Genomic DNA, 17737 nt, shown 5'->3' with positions numbered 1-17737 from the left:
ATCCAAAGAAAAGCCAAGAGCAGCGATGCCAACAGCCATCTTTGGCTTGAGGGGGGAAATCTGATCTCCTCTGTTTCTATTTTTCTGTGAAATGGGAATAACACAGAAGAGTTTTAGAGGGCAAACAAAACAGTGACTATGTCTACACATGTAAGCAATTTACCTGAATAAGCATAAAGAACAGTTCAATTAGGCCCAAAAGCCTCATTTATAGTTTGTTGCTTTGAATGATTTTTCCCCATCTTAGGGAGTTATTTGGCATTGTAGAGATGATGGACCTTCAGCCAAGACAACCAGTTGAAAAATGAAAAATTCCATTGATCAATCTGTTACAGTAGAAAGGTTTTGAGATTTGGGGCAGGCAGAACCGGATTGCACTCCCTAGCTATATGAAGGTGGATACATTACTTAACTTTTCAGCCCTACAGATTCCTCAAGTGTAAAATACGGACAATAATATCCAGGTCTGCTATAGAATAATAATGTTTGTTGCCCTCCCCTGCATTCATATGTTGACACTCAACGCCCAGTGTGATGGTACTTAGAGCTGGGGATTTGAGGAGGTGATTAGATCATTAGGACCATTTCATATGAATGGGATAAGTGCCCTTTATAAAAGCAACACCAGAGAACAGCCCTGCACCTCCCACCATATGAGGACACAGCAAGAAGGCAGCTGTCTAGGAACCAGAAAGCAAAACCTCACAGATACTGATTCTGCTGGCACGTTGATCTTGGACTTCCTAGCCTCCAGATATGTTTCTGTTGTTTATAAGCCACCCAATCTATCGTATTCAGCCTGAACAGATGAAATAAGGACATAGGGCTGTTTTGACAATTAAATTATAATATATATTATATATATAATATATATATTATACATATAGAGAGAGAGTGCGCCACCTAACCTGGCACTTGGTTGATGCTAAACAAATGATGGTTCCTTCTTTATAACCCTAGATGAGAAATTTGGCTGATACCCTTTCCCATTTGAGAACTATTTTTGCTGAACTGAACTCTTCAGGTAAAATTCTGAGTTATGTTTTACACACTTAAGGTTTTAAATAAAAAACATATCATTAATGAATTAGATAATTAACCACATGGCTACAGTATGTGATTTTTAAATCTCATATAGCAATTATATTTGTGCAGTAGACTTAGATGTGAACAAAAGATTAATTCTTTTTTTTTTAAGTTTTTATTTATTTATTTGACAGAGAGAGCACACAGGAGGAGCGGCAGGCGGAGGGAGAGGGAGAAGCGGGCTCGCCAAGTAGGGAGTCCAACACGGGGCTCCACCCCAGGACCCCGGAACCATGACCTGAGCCAAAGGCAGACACCTAACAACAGAGCCACCCAGGCTCCCCCAAAAGAGTAAACTCTTTCCCAGTCTCAACAGAAACATCTCAGCAAGTACTGAGATCAGTGCAGGAAAGAAGCTTTGCAGTAAAGATGCGGCAAATCATAATGAATGAACTGACATGAATAAAAATTCAAATTCAGTAAAATATTATTTTGTGCCAAAGGCCTACTAAAACATTAATATGGTTTTAATAATAACATCTAACATTTGTTGAGCATATACTATATGCCAGGCTTTGCACTAATTTCTCTACACAGGTTAACTAGTTTAATCTTCACAATGACTATGAGGCAGAATAATTATCCCCATTTTTATACATAAAGAAATTTAGAAGCAAAATATGTTTAAGTAATTTGTCACAAGGCCACCCAACTAACTAGTGGTTGTCAAAGTCAGGATTTGAACCCAGGTCTGTCAGACTTTGTCACCCATATGATTAACTAACATCCTGCCTTTCCTCAGGTGACTGAAGACTGATAAATTGTCACACACACAGCCTGTAAAGAAAAATTCACTATTTTAAACTGTTAAGTATACTGACTCCTATATATATATATATATATATATATCACAATTTTTTCCTAAGAATGAAGTTATGAGTCACCATGTGAGGTCCTCAAGAATCTAGATTTTTGGGGGGCACCTGGGTGGCTCAGTTGGTTAAGCGGCTGCCTTCGGCTCAGGTCATGATCCTGGAGTCCCGGGATCGAGTCCCGCATCGAGTTCCGCATCGAGTCCCGCATCAGGCTCCCTGCTCAGTAGGGAGTCTGCTTCTCCCTCTGACCCTACCCCCCCTCATGCTCTCTCTATCTCATTCTCTCTCTCAAATAAATAAATAAAAATCTTAAAAAAAAAAAAAAGAATCTAGATTTTTGGGACGCCTGGGTGGCTCAGTCGGTTAAGCGTTTGCCTTCGGCTCAGGTCATGACTGGGATTGAGTCCCGCACTGGGCTCCCTGCTTGGCGGGAAGCCTGCTTCTCCCTCTGCCTCTGCCTGTCTCTCTGTCTCTCATGAATAAATAAATAAAATCTTTAAAAAAAAAAAAAGAATCTAAATTTTCCTTGTACACCTGAAACTGAGAACACTGTATGTTAACTATAATTGAATAAAAATATATTAAAACATGGGGCGCCTGGGTGGCTCAGTTGGTTGGGCAACTGCCTTCAGCTCGGGTCATGATCCCAGAGTCCCAGGATCTAGTCCCGCATAGGGCTCCCTGCTCGGCAAGGAGCCTGCTTCTCCCTCTGACCCAACCCCCTCTCGTGTACTCTCTCTCTCTCTCTCTCTCCCCCCTCATTCTCGCTCTCTCAAATAAATAAATAAATCTTAAAAAATATATATATATTAAAACATTTTTTAGAAGAACCTAGATATTCAAGTTCTGTTGAATGACCGTCATGTTGGGTAGATCCTAGACTCCTGATGCTCCACTGGTCACCTTAAAGTGGGATACTTTTAGCGGCAGAGGAATTATCAGGTTAGTGGAAACTGGTCCAAGTATGCCATCTTCACCGTTTATAATCTGACCATTTATAAATTGACAGAGAATAAATGATGTCTATTTAGGGTGAGAGAGAACAAGAGAGGGAGGATATGAATATGTACGTATATTTTGATTCTTCATGTGGCTGGACACAAATAAATAAGGAAAGGTCTCTTAGGTGAAAATTATCTATCTAAATTTGTCCATGTCCCTACATTCAAGTTGGGCTGACCCTAAATAATATCAAATAAATATAAAAACTTTACAGAAATAGTTTAAAATCTCTTTCAAACAAATTACTTGAAAAAACCTTTTAACTCAAAGCAAAAATGTAGATACACTTCCTAGCCCCTTGGAGTGATCGATTTTCTGAGAGAACTGAAGGATAGTTTTGAGCGTATTTAGCTCTAATATTTTAGACAGTTTCAAAGGAATATTTTATTTAACTTCCTAATGAGAAATAATTTTCTGATCACAGAATAACAAAAAATTGCATTTGAAAGATTTTGATTTAAAATTTCAAGGTCACAACACTAAGCTTGTAAATAAAAGCATTTTGTGTATGTGTGTCATATAACCATAGATTGGCTACACTATTAAATCCTGTAAAAACCTTTTAGTGACAGAGGCCTGGGAGGGAACTACTTAGACTCAGTGGATTTAAAAAAATTGTTTGTTTTTCTACTATAGTAAAAATATTTACTTTCAAATGTCTAATCATCAGTATATTTCAGAGGCTCATAAAAATGTATGAATAATGACAACAGCAATAGTGTTTTCATTCCCTTTATTTATGTCTATGAGCCTCTGAATCCGATAACACCACTCTACAACAGGGGCCTTTCTTCTGATCAGAAAGAGAAACTCAGTGTTGGATGTGGAAAGCATGAACTGAGAATGTAATGAGTTCACGTCTTGAAAAGCAGGAGAGCTGTTTGTTGTGCAAACAAGCACAGCCCTGGGAAAAGTGTGACTGAGTGAAGATCTCCTCATGGAGAAAACATCACTGTAGGTTTCTCAGCAGACAAACCCAAGCTCAAAATCCTTTTGGCCACGTGTAAAAGAGGAATTCAACCTGAATTGGTGTCGACTCTTCTGGCTGAGACATCAAGGTCTGGCAGCCCTCCTCAGGCCTTGATACCCATCACCCCCACTCAAAATTCATCACTAGCAAATTCCTGCTCTTTGTCTTACGTAAGGCTCCTAGAGCCTCTGAGGAGTATGGAAAGAAAAACTTCATATTTTTTATTTTGTTTTGTTTTATGGTTAATGTAAAATAGTGTCCTCAATTCTTTGTGTGTTATAGAGAATCAAATTAGATAACTATAGTAATAATTAATAGTGATGTTTATTGAATAACACTCAACAGACAAAAATGATCATTCCAAGAAGTGGTTACGGTAGTAAACGCTAGATGATTAGTACTGTGTTAATACTTTCATGTATTACCTCTTTGTTTCCCCACAAAAACTCTATAAGGTGAATATTATTTCCCCTATTGAGAGAACAAGGTTAGAAATATCGAATAATTTTTAAGCTCATGTAGCTAATTAGGTGGCATACCTGGGATTTGACAGCACAGCCCACCCCTTAACTGCTAAGCCCCACTGTCTCCCACTGTTGATGCCTTCTTATGTGTCTTCATTTATATAGAACATATATGTTCTATTCAGACATACTTACTGCTGTTGCTGTGATCAGTCTGTCTTTGCCAGATACATATGAAAGGCCTAGCATTTTTTTCTACTTCTACTTTCTACTTGAGTAGGAAAAGAGCTGAATTTGACCCCTTTGAAAATATTTCCTCTTCCCCTACATTTTCCCCCTTGAAATGTACATATTCCCTGATGATACAAAAGCACCTGCATAAATAATCCAGGGTAAGATGGATTAGGTGCACAGATGGGAGAAGAAATGGAAACACATGAATCAAGTGTTAATGAAGATGCAAACAGACCAGGGGAAAATACATTAAGATGCCCTGAGAAATAATAGAGACAAAGGCAGAGAGGGATTGAAATAAAAGATAGATACAGAAAGGGAAGCAGAATATACCCATTAGTTTTTTTATCTCTTGATATAGGTGAAGAATAATAAAGAGCAAAATAATTATTTTTTTCAAATAGGTAACTAATTTAAAAATACAGTTTAATTTGAGGTGTGTACCAATAGTATCTTTTACTTAGAAACAATGCATTTAGAATTTTCATTGATTACTTGCTCAATCTCTTTTGTCTACTGAAATGTTTTCTCCCCTTTTTGCTCAAGATTGCTCTGAAGTTACTAATCCACCTAGAATATGAGATTTGTGACTATTGGGATACTGCTTGGACTGGTGACAACTCATCCCTGTGATTCAGGGTAGTATGTTGTACTTTAGTCAATACATTTTTTTTTTGATGACCAAATGAAGTACCTCCTTTTACCAAATCTAAAGACCTCATCTTAAGGACTCAAGACTGATAGCCAATAGTAGGACAAGGACAAGGGGAATACCAAAAAGATGCGCAGGCTAGGGGCAAGACAAGGAAGGCAAGGCTATGTTTGATCGACCAGGCTCACAGTCTAGGTTGTGGAAGCCACATAATTTGAAACGGACCAGATGAGAACCAGAAGAATGAGGTGGGTGTAGGACAGTCTCAGAGCAGCCGTGATGCAGTGAGAACATTCCAGTCCCAAACCCTTGAAAGCCAGCACTGCACACAGTGTATTGTTAGCTTTTTAGATAATCTTTTACATTTATTCTCAGGAATGAAATGTGTAAGAATCTGGCTTGTTTTAATTTGTGGTTATAACATCTGGTGAAAGTACAAGTTTTCAATTATTTATCATTGCAAAGTTGAACTGCACCTGCTAGTCAGGCTCAATAACTACTACTTGAAATAACAGGGTATTTTTATTTGGACAGCCTTTGTGGGCAGGCCGTGGAAGTCAATAGACTTTTTCTTCTCTGTGGTGTCCCTTTCCCCGCGCTGTCTGTAGGGGTATAGCATACAAAGGGCACAGGCCATCTTTAATAAGTATCAATGAGTATCAGGGTATAAATTATACTTGAGGATATAAATATGTAGTTTTTTGATCATCACTTGGTTTTGTACAAGTTGAAAAGCATGAAGCATACTTTTCCCAACTCTGTCATTCTGTTGGGTCTAAGCCCCAAAATAGGGTTTAGAACAGAGTAGATGCCCCAAAAAATTTGTGGAAAGTGTGAATGAGTGAATCTGCAGCTCTGAGCCTTCAGGCCACTCTCTATTTTTACTAATTCGTACCACCAGCACTCCTGATCTGGGTTGAGTCCTTTCTTTTAGTTCCCTAAATCCAAAAGAAAGTTAGTAGGTCTTCTCCAGTCTGGCCCCAGGGAATAATGTGTAAGGTCAGGCCATAGGGTCACATTTTCCTAAATGGAAAATGCCTTATTGTTTTAAATAAAGTAATATATGATCATTATTTGAAAAAGTTAGACAATACCAAAGCAAAAGGAATGTAAAAATGACCACCAGTCCCCCAGAGAAAAACCGACTCCTGCTACAGATGAGGAAGCCAGGTCTAAAGATAAAGGAAGAGGGATTTGCCCAGGGTCTTCTATGTCCTTTATCTTCAGATCAAAACCACGAATTTGGATGGCCCTTGATTTCTGGTTCTGGCCATCTGTTTCCTTGTACACACCGAGAACTTTACCATCAGAGTTGGTTGGACCATAAAACCTGACCTTCACTTTCCCATAAATGATCAGATTTTACAAAATCCTAAAGAGTGAACATGGGCTTACTTAACACATCTCAGAATAATAGACCTTCTAAAAGTTCATCTTGAAACATGAAAAGGTAAATAGTACAAACGTAAGGAAGTACTTAAGTACTTCCTTTGGAAAAAAAAAGAAAGAAAAGGAATCAGATGGAACATAACAGCCCAAAAGAATTAATACAGACAGAAATGTAAATTTAAAAGGTTAGGATAAATTTGTGTAAATTTACTTTAGATTATCAAGGGTACCTAACTAAGCTTCACTGACTACATTCCTTTAATGACTGATTTTAAGGAAGACATGTCCTTTCACACAAAACAAAAAACTGGAAGGGATGAACCATGTAGGTGTGTAGAAAATTCTTAGGCAAAATTCTAGTTCTAAGGAAATGGAGTTTATTCACTGTGATTACAGTATTTATGGCTCTAACCACAACAATTTGGGGTAGTACTCCTTACACATCGATTTCCCATCTCCCCACTCACCTAGAAAGCAAAGACGCTGAGGATACTGATCTAGACTGATGCCCAATTTCCTGTCCTCATTCCTGAGTCCTTCTAGCCCCATACTCTGGCCTGGTCTGTTTTTTGATCTTGCTATTGGTTTCCTAGAAACCCATGAGGGACATAAAAGCAGAAGCCACGTCTATGTGTATCTCGTCATTGCTTTCCCTGTCTCTAGCACCGACATGGAAATTTGGTTGGTGCTTAATAAATATTTGTTGGGTAAAGGTATTCCATTGACTTTCAGTTGGGTCTGAGGCCATATAACACACCACGCTGGGAAGAGTAAGAGGCATGTCCCCCTGGGCCCGGACATTGCCTATATGGTGGTGGTGTCCATTCAACATGGATGCTCTCCTTAGTTCTCCCCATCTCCTTGACACTTTTGTCTCCTCTGATGGTTTCTATCATGTCTTCATGACCTCTCACTCTCCTTACACTTGCTTTCTTGACACTATCACTACCGTCCACCTTTAGCTTTTATATTACCAGTTCCACACTGGGTGTGCCCAAACTTATCCTCTAATAATAATTTCTTTCCCTTTCTGAACAAAGATAGAACATTTCTATCTCCAAATTCCTGGAGAGAATCTCCGTTTGCATGTGGCTTCTCCCTGAAATTAAATACTTACCCCTGGCCAGGTACACCCAAGAATGCCTACTCTGTCTGATTTAAGCCACATTACACGCCACTGTCCTTTGCTCTGAGGCCTAATTTTACAAGATGTATTTATGCCCCATGCTTTTTATGTCATTGCTTTACTTCCCCAACCTGCCCTTGAAGTCACCACAACACAGGCCTCAAACAACATAACAGCTTCCAACTAGATTCAGAATCTCCATTAACTATTAACTTTTAATATGTGGATTACTGGATTTGGCTACTTTTCTAGTAAGAATAAAAATTTGTCACAGGATCCATCTGGGACTTATTGCCTTTATATTTTTAGACCAAAGACTCCCATTTCCTAGTTGGTTTTAATAGTCAGCATTTGTCATTTTTCCTGTCATTTCAATATTATAACTGCTTTTAAAACTTTTATCTACACATTGCTTTTGTTATTTAAAAATTCCAGTATGAATGGCTCTGATTTAATGCAACTATTTGATTCTTCTAGAATCTCTCTTTTTCTCAATGTTGTTGCTTTTTTTGTGTTTTTTTATGCAGAATTTAGAGTCATAACAGGAAAATTTTCCATAACTACTTTGGCAAACAGTTTAGTGTGCAATATATTTGGCTCTTCAGAGTGATGATCTTTGAACCCTGAAACCAGCATTGTGAATAACAGAATACAAACACTGTTCAACTTAGATTCTTACCTTTCCGCTTCGAGGCGCATCTCTTCCCGCTTTTGCCTCCTGAGTTCTCTGCGACGTTCAAAATCATCCATGGTGTGGCTTCAGGTCTAGGGAGACGGGAGAATCTGGACCTAACAGGGAGGAGGTAGGTCAATATCACAGATGAATCAAAGTAGTGTTTCCCATTAACCACTTTTACCTTTGGCTCCCCGCCATTTCTTCACCCTCTCTTTTCTTCTTTATTCTGAAGAAAAACACCTTAGAAGGCTGGCAAGGTAGCCAGTGACCAATTTCTGACTCCTGAGCTGAGTCCTTTGCGTGTTAAATTCAGTCTCATTCATGAAACTTACTTATTAGAGACAAATAAGTAAAGATCCCAGGATCACAGTTAAAAAATAAATAAGTAAAAACCTCCTAAGACAGAGAGACTTTGAAGATTTGAAATACTGGTAGTATCACTTAAAAAGCTACTGAATGGTTTTGTTCTTTGTAACTTGCTGAGCCACAGACAAAGGTTATGAAAAAGTGAACAAAGAAAGAGGAAAAGAGAAAAAGAGCAAAAAAAAGAAAAGTGGCCCCAAAAGGAATATGTAGGTACTAAGAGAAAAGGAAAAGAGGGAAGATAGTAATAAAATAATTGAAGTATCCAGGCATAATTTGCATACTCTGAAAGAATATTAATATCAGAATGATTTAAAAAAAAAGACCACAGCAATAATACCATAAATAAACATAAGTCAGCAGCATTTTTAAAAGCAGTTGCAAATGATCAAGCTGTTTTCAGAGCTCAAAAGTCCCGGCTCTTTGTGACCCAACCATTTTATCCTCTCCTACCTCCTCCGGTGATGGTTTTAATCCCAGAAAGATCTTCCCTTTCCAGCTCTTCAGCTGAGGAGCTCGCTTCCCTTGCACTTCTGTGCCATGAAGCCAAGGATTCCAGAATTCCCCTGCAGCCCCCAAACCCAAAATGACTACCAGAAAAGGGGAAGCGGGCTCTTTTTGTCCTTGCTTTGTTTACAGAGCTGTCAGTGGTTAGTTAAACTCGGCCTGGAATCTGGCATTTAAGGCCTGCTTGAAGATTGTTTCCTGTGTGGAGCGGGAGGCCTCCACTTCCTCTGGAATCCTAGACTCTCCGCAGCACTCAGAGCACAAAAAATATTTTCCAGCCCTTTCTGTGCCCACGAGACAAGCCATTTGCCCCGCGTAGGAAAATGAGGAGCTGTGCAAAACCTAAAGCCATCACCTAATGACATCTTCGCTTGAGGGGGCAAAAAGCAAAACTTGGATTTTGAAGCCAGGCTCAGAAAGCTTCTTAAGTAAATTGTCAGATTCTTTTATTTTTCAAGCATTTTTCCCCTTAAAAAACTCACAAAAACAAAAATAAAATCTCTGCCAACAAAAACACAACTATACAATGTTTGCATTTCCCCCCCTTTCTTATTCCTTAGGGGATTATTTATACTGCTTATAAATCTTTTAGAAATTAGAATTTTGGTGTTTATTGGGAGTTTTAAAATTGGAAGGTGTTTTTCTATCTTACTCTTACCAAGAGTACTTTCTAAGTATTTTGCTGGTTATGAAGAAAAGAATCCTTTTTCCTTTACTATTTCATCAACCATAAATGTCTCTTCGTTTTCCAGCTTGATCTCTCCACAGTTATCAGAGTGAAAAACAAGTGATCTGAGCATCCCTTGAGAGGTCGTGGGGCGAGGGGGCTGTCTTTCCCCCCGGGGTGGGCTCCTGTTCTGAGTGCAGTACAGGGTGAGAAGGGCCCTGTGAGCAGTGGGACTGAACTTTGGGGACCTGAATGCTAGTTTTGAGAGTCAACTCTTCTCATTCCTTTCTTCAGTGTAGTCTTTTGCTGTAGATGAACCACTTTGCAAATAACCACAGCCTCAGCAAACAGAAATGGGAGAAAGACGTCTGTCTGTAAGTAAACAATTTCACTTTTCTTCATTTACCCAAGTAGCTTGAAAAGCATCCGCTCCTCCCTCCCACAAGCTACGCAGTCCTGCTGGCTGCTTTGTTACGAGCCATGGCTCGAGTTCCCTAGACTACACCTCGCGTGGAGGTGCTAATAAGCAGCCAAGTCAATATCCCCGAGCAGGCTGGAGATGCACACAGTTGGCAGAGCCTGGCCGTGTCTTGGAGTACTCACAGGGAAGTGAGACTGACTAAGAGCATGTGGTCCCTCTGGCTGACCATCCTCACTGGCTCTTTACCCATGCAAATTCTTTTTCTGCTACCCACTGTCTCCACCTAATCCTCACCTTTTATTACTTACTTGGGCACTTGTTTTTTCTTTCCCAACCATAGATTAAGTCTATCTGTCCACTTATTTGTTCATTTGAATGCTGCTGAGTCTGTATGTGAGGCACTAGAGGTGGGGGAGGGGGTCGCTGTGTGATGCATCTACACAGACACGTACCTTTCTGGGTTATAGTTTGTGGACACGTGGTGGGTGTATCTGAGGGAAAGGAGAATGCACATCTGTGTACTGTGTGGTATGACTCTCCATCAGGGTGTATGAGGGTTGTGCAGGGGAGGGAAGGTGTGTATGTTTATGAAAATGGTTTCTCCGTTGGTCTCCCACCAGGATGGGGCTGGAGGTCTTCCTTAATCATCACACTCTTAGCCCACAGAGCTCCTCCAAACTTCTCTGGCACTGTCTTATTAAGGGGAGCCATGTCTGGGTAGAACTGTAAGTGACTCTTCCCCTCTATTGGGGAGCAGTGGCTTTCACATCCCCAGCTCCTGATCTCTCATTTCCTCCCCTACCCTCAGTCAATGCTGAATTCCTTCCAGCAATACTGATTGGGAAACAAACTCTCAACCAATGAGGTGATGAAATGTCAAGGCAAAGACATTCTATAAACTGTGGAGCTCTAGCGGGTCACAAATGGACAGGTTAGCCTGAAAAAGAAGTGTAGGCTGAGGAAGGTATATACCCATGAATGTAACAGGTGGGTTCTTGAAAGTTTATGAAAAATCTAAATTTTTGTATTGTAAGGGGGGGATTGTAGTCATGCTATTGAAAAAACTCTGACATGACTTCTGTGTAAAGGGCAAAAGCACTTTACAAAGGCAGATGAATCATCACCTGCGGATACATGTGTCTTTTCAATACGGGCTCCCAAATACTAGATTTTCTTAAGACAGGGTACGATCTATGCTGATGTAATTAAGTAATAAGTCAGTGTTACAGATTCCAAATCAGTTAACACGCAGCCCTTCCTTTTGGTAATGACACCACAAAATCCAGTCAAGGGCAGGAGAACGTTGTAAGCAGATAGCTTTCTAATCCACCACTCAATTATTGGGGGGAGAAGCCAGGGAGAAAGCTAAGTCTACCTTTATTTATTTATTTATTTTTAAAGATTTTATTTATTTGTTTGACAGAGAGAGACACAGCAAGAGAGGGAACACAAGCAGGGGGAGTGGGAGAGGGAGAAGCAGGCTTCCCGCTGAGCAGGGAGCCCGATGCGGGGCTCGATCCCAGAACCCTGGAATCATGACCTGAGCCGAAGGCACACGCTTAAAGACTGAGCCACCCAGATGCCCCCTAAGTCTACCTTTAAATCTACCTTTAAATCATCACAAACTGAATAGTGAATGGGTTGGGGAAAGTCCTTGGATCTTCAGGCAATGCTACTGCTCATCTTGGAATGCATCAAGAATAAAATCTATTGTGTCAGGGACACTGGATAAGTTAATGCAGGTTCCAGAAGTCTCTAACATTTATTGAATATGTACAATGTGTTGGGTTATTTTTTCTTACCTTTTTTTTTTAATTAATGGGTATTATTTCTTAGAGTAGTTTCAAGTTTAAAGACAAAATGAACAGAAAGTCCAGAGTTCCCATATACTCCGTTTCCCCACCCTGTTCAGTCTCCTGCATGTTTGTACTGAATTGTGTAATCCCCCCCAAAATATACTGAAGACCTAACCCCTCAGAATGTAAACTTATTTGGAAAGAGTGCCTTTGTATATGTAAGTCAAGTTAGATAAGTTTATTAGAGTGGGCTCTAATCTAATATTGCTGGTGTTCTCATAAAAAAGAGTAAATTTGGACAAAGGAGCAGACATACACAAAGAGAAGATAATGTGAAGACAGGGAGAATGCCATGTCCAGGTGGAGGGCAAGGAGCACCCGAGGGAGCAGAGCTGGGAGAGAGAGATGGAACAGCTTAGGGACAGGGAGCCCTGCTGACACCTTGATTTCGGATTTCTAGCTTCCAGAACTGTGAGACAATGCTTATGTCGTCCTAAGCCCCTCCGTTTGTGGTACTTTGTAATGGCAGCCCTGGAAAATTAATACAGCCTAATTAACATCTTGCAGCACTGCGGTACATTTGTTACAACTGATGAACCAATACTGATACATTATTATTAACTAAAATCCATAGATTACATTAGGTTTCACACTTGATGTTGTATCATGTATCAACCATTATAGTATCAGAATAGTTTCCCTGCCCTAAACAGGCTCTGTTCTCCATGTAGTCACTGTTCCCTCCCTCCCCTCTCCCAACCCTTGGCAATCACTGATCCCTTTACTGTTTCTATAATAACTTTGCCTTTTCCAAAATGTCATAGAGTTGAAATCATACAGTATATAGCCTTTTCAGACTGACTTTTTACACTTAGCAATATGCATTTAAGTTTCCTCCATGTCTTTTTGTGGCTTGATAGTGCTGCTGAGCCATTTAAATATATGTCAAATTATTTTATCTACATAATAAACCTGTAAAGTAGCTATTAAAATCCCCATTCTACAGAATTTCGAAGTGTGTGCTCTTAGCCACTTATAATATTCTTGGACTAATCCACTATTTTCTTCTAGGAATTGTTTTCCCTTTCAGGAAATAAGTGAGAGTGCCCCAGGAAAGTTCTGAGAAGACTACTGTCAATGATCTCTGGTCTAATTCATTGGACCATATAAACTTAGGTAAGAGGTGATCTTAAAAATTACCCATGCCTCTTCAATTGTACACCCATTTGGTTTAAATAATAGAATTATCATGTCTCAGAGATCTCAATTAAATTAAACCTTGCAAATATTAATTAAGCCTCTATTATTTTATTGTTACTTCTTTTTAATACTCACAAACCAGGATGCTCAGATTCTGGACAGCATCACGGCATACTTTTCTTTGTGACATTAAAGTTTCTTCTCTTGCATTGCACCTTCCTTATTATACACCTTCCTCTTCTGACCACTATAACCTCATCCCCAAGATAATTATTTCTCTTTTATTGCAAGGAAGCCTAATCTTTCAACACTCATAACCATTATTAGACATATCCTTTATGACGAGTCACCATTATTTAACCACTGCAAATTTTACGGTCCAACTCATTCAGTGAAACCCCACAAAAAAAAATTTATACCATCAATATGCAATAAGCATTTACTGAGCATTTACTGTGGTGCCAAGTTCTGTCACACGCCCTGGGGATATGACAGTGAATGAGACTGAAAAGGTCCCTGTCCTCTTGGAACTTATATTTCAGACTTTCTTGCTTCTTTAAACTTCTACCAGGTCTATCACACCCATCTTCAATTTTGAATCACAACTATCATCTGTTTTCTGGTTTTTGTTCTCGAGATTCAGGGCTTGACAGTCAGGAACCATGTTTTGTCTGCCTCAAAGGTTTGCGTGAATTTCAGCTGTGTGCTCACTGTGGCTCAGTGATGCTTCTCTTCATCCTACATGTGCTGGGTGATTCCTGGGTGTCACGTATCCCAACAGATTCCTCACCTCTGCCCTTCAAATGATCTTCACTCACTTCAATCCTTCAATTGTCTTTCCCCACAAACCCTTGGTAAACAGTGACCTGGACTCACACTTAGGAATCTGAAATGAGGTGCTTGGACTAGGTAAGGGCCAAGGTTTCATCCTATTCCATATAATACTATGGTTCCATGCCTGCTCTCCCATCCATCGAAGTCGGATGCATCAAACATGATATGTCCATGTTTCCTCCTTTCCAGGTGTAAATGGTATCTAAGTACAATCTCTTCTAATTTTCTAATTTAGAAAGCATTAACCTTCCTTTCAAGCACATTGTCCCATGGCATCCTAGATAAAACTATTTTATTGCTTCTCAACCACATCATTCAATTTTCTTTCTCTGCACTTTTAATTCATACATCACATCCATCTGGAATGGGCTCCCCTTTTCAATATCCATATTCTATTTAGTCAAGAATTCCTGGCTCAGATTTCACTTTTTCATAATGGCTTTCCTGAGGACTCTAGCTTAGAAGTGATTATCTCTCTCCTCGAACATCTATCATTTATTTTGGTAATTGATAAATGTACTGTTTTGCCGCAGCTTAACTGTTCTAACTAGTATTTAAATATTTTATTGATATCATATTTTCTGTATATTTTCATGCTTTAGGCCACTTATGAATAGATAACCATTGCTTAAAAAATCTCTTCACTATTGGGACATAGTAGGCACTCAGGAATTATAGCTGATTTGAACCATTAGATTTTTATTCTAGATTTTACCATTCTGAATATGGAAAATCTAACTCAAGCTGATTCATCTCTATATTTTATTGACTGATCAGTGTGTACAAAGTGAATTAAAGACTTTGGTAATAGACTATATATGAATCTCAAAAGTTATATAAACCCACATTTGCAGTAGTTACACAGTAAATCTGGCAGTGTTTTCTTTCTGACTGTAGAAAATGAACTTTTGTCCTTCTTAAAAAAATTCAATTTATCAACCTGCTTTGCTCTTTTCTGAACAGAATGGTTCATTTGGGACTCAAAAACCAAATAAACACATGGATTGTAACATACAGTTTAGACTTAACTTTAGCTCAACCTTCACCATCTTGCTCCAAAAATCTGTGCTACTTAAGAAAAAAAAAATACATGCAATCACCAAGGAACATTTGTCAAGACCAGCAACACAGAAATAAGAATGAACGGGATCAACCTGAGGAAGTCTACCTTCTCAAGTTGTTTCTGTTCTCTGGTCAGTGGAATCCAGAACACGAAGCCACACTAAGAGCAGACTAACAAGTTATGGCCTGTATTTTTTTTTTCCATTCCTGCTCGGTCTTTTATCATTATCTTTTCTTTATTTGTATTTCTCCATTTGCAAAACGCTGACAGACTTAACATGACTAAAATCAATGTCTTTGTGGCTTCTCTTCACCTTAGCAAGAGTGGGCAGTTTGGGCATTTTAGATTTATGAAGTGATGGTGTTTATGTACACTGACTCCAACACTTGGGAAGACAACACATTTAGGGACTTCAGGTCGCATCTTAGAGTGTTATCACAAACACTACTGCTCCATTTGGAGCACTTCAGATCTCTAGGGCAATCATTGTTTGATGCTCAGGTAGGAAAAGTAGGTTCACCTCCATTTAAAGAAAGGAGACTGAGACGTATACAACTTTGGCACCAGGTCCTGAACCACAGCCCATCAGTGGAAAACCACCACTGTCATTTAGAATGATCTCTACACCATTCTGAGAAGAGTGAGGAGAAGTGAAAACGTGGAACACAATTACTTCTGTGCCCTTTTCCCCCAGAGTTTAAAATACTTTTCCTTGGCAAACTCAAAGAAAATACACTGAAAGACATAGGTTAATACTAAATCAGAACAGGCATGGGGCCACTTCTGCTCTTGGCCTCTAGAGAGAAGTAGAAGGCATAGGGGTGAATGCTGAGGCAAAGATGGAACTTCTCTACCAACCTGTGTCTGTGTGAGGACCAGAGATGCGTAGCTTGGCCAGAAGAAATGTACAAATGTGTTTTCTAACTGTATGCCTGATAACAGAAGCTAATTCTGCTGTAAAAGGGTGGGGTCCTTGCCCCAACAGAACTATCCAACAATAGGAAGGGCTGCTGAGAAAGTGTGAACCCCTATTATTGAAGAGTCAGGTAGAGGTGAAATGGCCAGCTATTTAGGGCTGTAGTGAAAGATAGTTTTAAAGATATATGTAGATTTATATGTCAACAAGATAGCTGGCTAAGGCTCTGGATCTAGGTGGTGGTGGTGGTGGTGGTTGTTTTTAGTTGGGGAGGGGAGAAAGGGAGGAGAGAATCTTAAGCAGGACACATATCCAGCAATCTCACAACCCTGGGATCATGACCTGAGCCAAAATTAAGACCCAGCTATCTCGTTGACCCAGGGTATTAGCACAGTGAGACAGTTTGGATGGCAGGCTACATACCCAGTTACATTGAGGGAGACAATTCAAAGTTATGCACTAGAGGTGCTTTGCTAGTGGTAACAGGTTTGTACATGAAGGACATGCTATTATTAATTGGGGACTAATCATTCCCTAGTGAAATTTTCAATTCTATTCATCATGATCCGCAAATACATTTATTGTGTTCTAGAATTATGAAGGAAGGTAGAAGCTATCTTCTAGGAGTTTATAATCTTAGATGAAAAGCTTTGAAACCAAACCAAGGGACATATTCATGATATCCCTTGGACATAATAAAAGTTAAACATATAAATCTACACAGAAGTCAAATAATAAATTGAAAAGTGCCTAGACTGCTTCCTCTTTCCTTTCACATGAATCATGTAAGTGGTAGTTGCAGTTTGGAGAGTTCTGGACTTTTTTTCACATAAGAAATGACCCACAGTATAGGTTTAAGACTAGCATAAGACTACAAGGTCCCTGAACCACTTACCCACTGACATGGGTTTGTACGGATACCCATATTCTATTTCTATTGGAGCACTTAGTCTATGGCTTGTACTTGAATTTCTAGGTATATCTATCTTTCCTAGAAGATGGTAATCTCCTTGAGGTTATTACTCATTTTTGTGATCCTTCAAAGTAGTATTTCAGGGGCCGATCAAACAGTCCCTTGACTGATTATTTTTTCTCACAGTCGGCAAAGTTGAATACTTGTTGAATTGGAATGGATTCCAGGGCATTTCTTTCACTGCACTTAACTGGTAAACAGAGGAACTTGGCTGAGGCATTTTCAAAAGGCCAAGTGTGTCTCCAGGCCAGCTTTTAGTACTACCTTGGGGGTGGTGGTGGTTCACTATGGAGCTCTATTTTATGTGGTGATTTGTAGCTGTGGTTGTTTTCCTCTAGTGGAAAAGAATCTTGTCTTAGAAAGACATTCTGGTTTCAGGAGGAGGAATATTAGGTATTTGTAACTGAGGGAATAGGCTAGTTCTGGGACGTTCAAAGAGAAAGAAGGACAAAGAAGACATATGATGAATAAGAAAAGAAGAGAATCAGGGTTGGGCTGAAACTCTCTAAATTGCCAAGGCCTTTGGAGATTCCTTGCCACTCCTCCATCATAATTAGAAAATACTGACATTCAGAGCCGATTT

General features: G+C 39.5%; 1 protein-coding gene across 5 annotated transcripts in view; it reads right to left on the bottom strand.

Annotated features, from left to right (window-relative positions):
- CALD1 (caldesmon 1) overlaps window positions 1-17737 on the bottom strand; it is a 205677-nt gene that overhangs the window by 88664 nt on the left and 99276 nt on the right. For 4 of the 5 annotated variants that reach the window (XM_027574494.2, XM_027574493.2, XM_027574497.2 and 1 more), the window contains exon 3: window positions 8418-8527. In XM_027574494.2, coding sequence (XP_027430295.1) covers window positions 8418-8488 — 71 coding nt within the window. In that variant the 5' untranslated portion in view covers window positions 8489-8527. Of the gene's footprint in view, window positions 1-8417; window positions 8528-9230; window positions 9250-17737 lie in introns of those variants that run through there. The other variant, XM_027574495.2, reaches the window with a different exon arrangement.

The sequence above is a fragment of the Zalophus californianus genome, chromosome 12 (assembly GCF_009762305.2).
Source record: "Zalophus californianus isolate mZalCal1 chromosome 12, mZalCal1.pri.v2, whole genome shotgun sequence".
NCBI lineage: Eukaryota > Metazoa > Chordata > Mammalia > Carnivora > Otariidae > Zalophus > Zalophus californianus.
The sequence above is the reverse complement of the archived record's forward strand: the minus strand, read 5'-3'. Positions and strand labels throughout refer to the sequence as shown.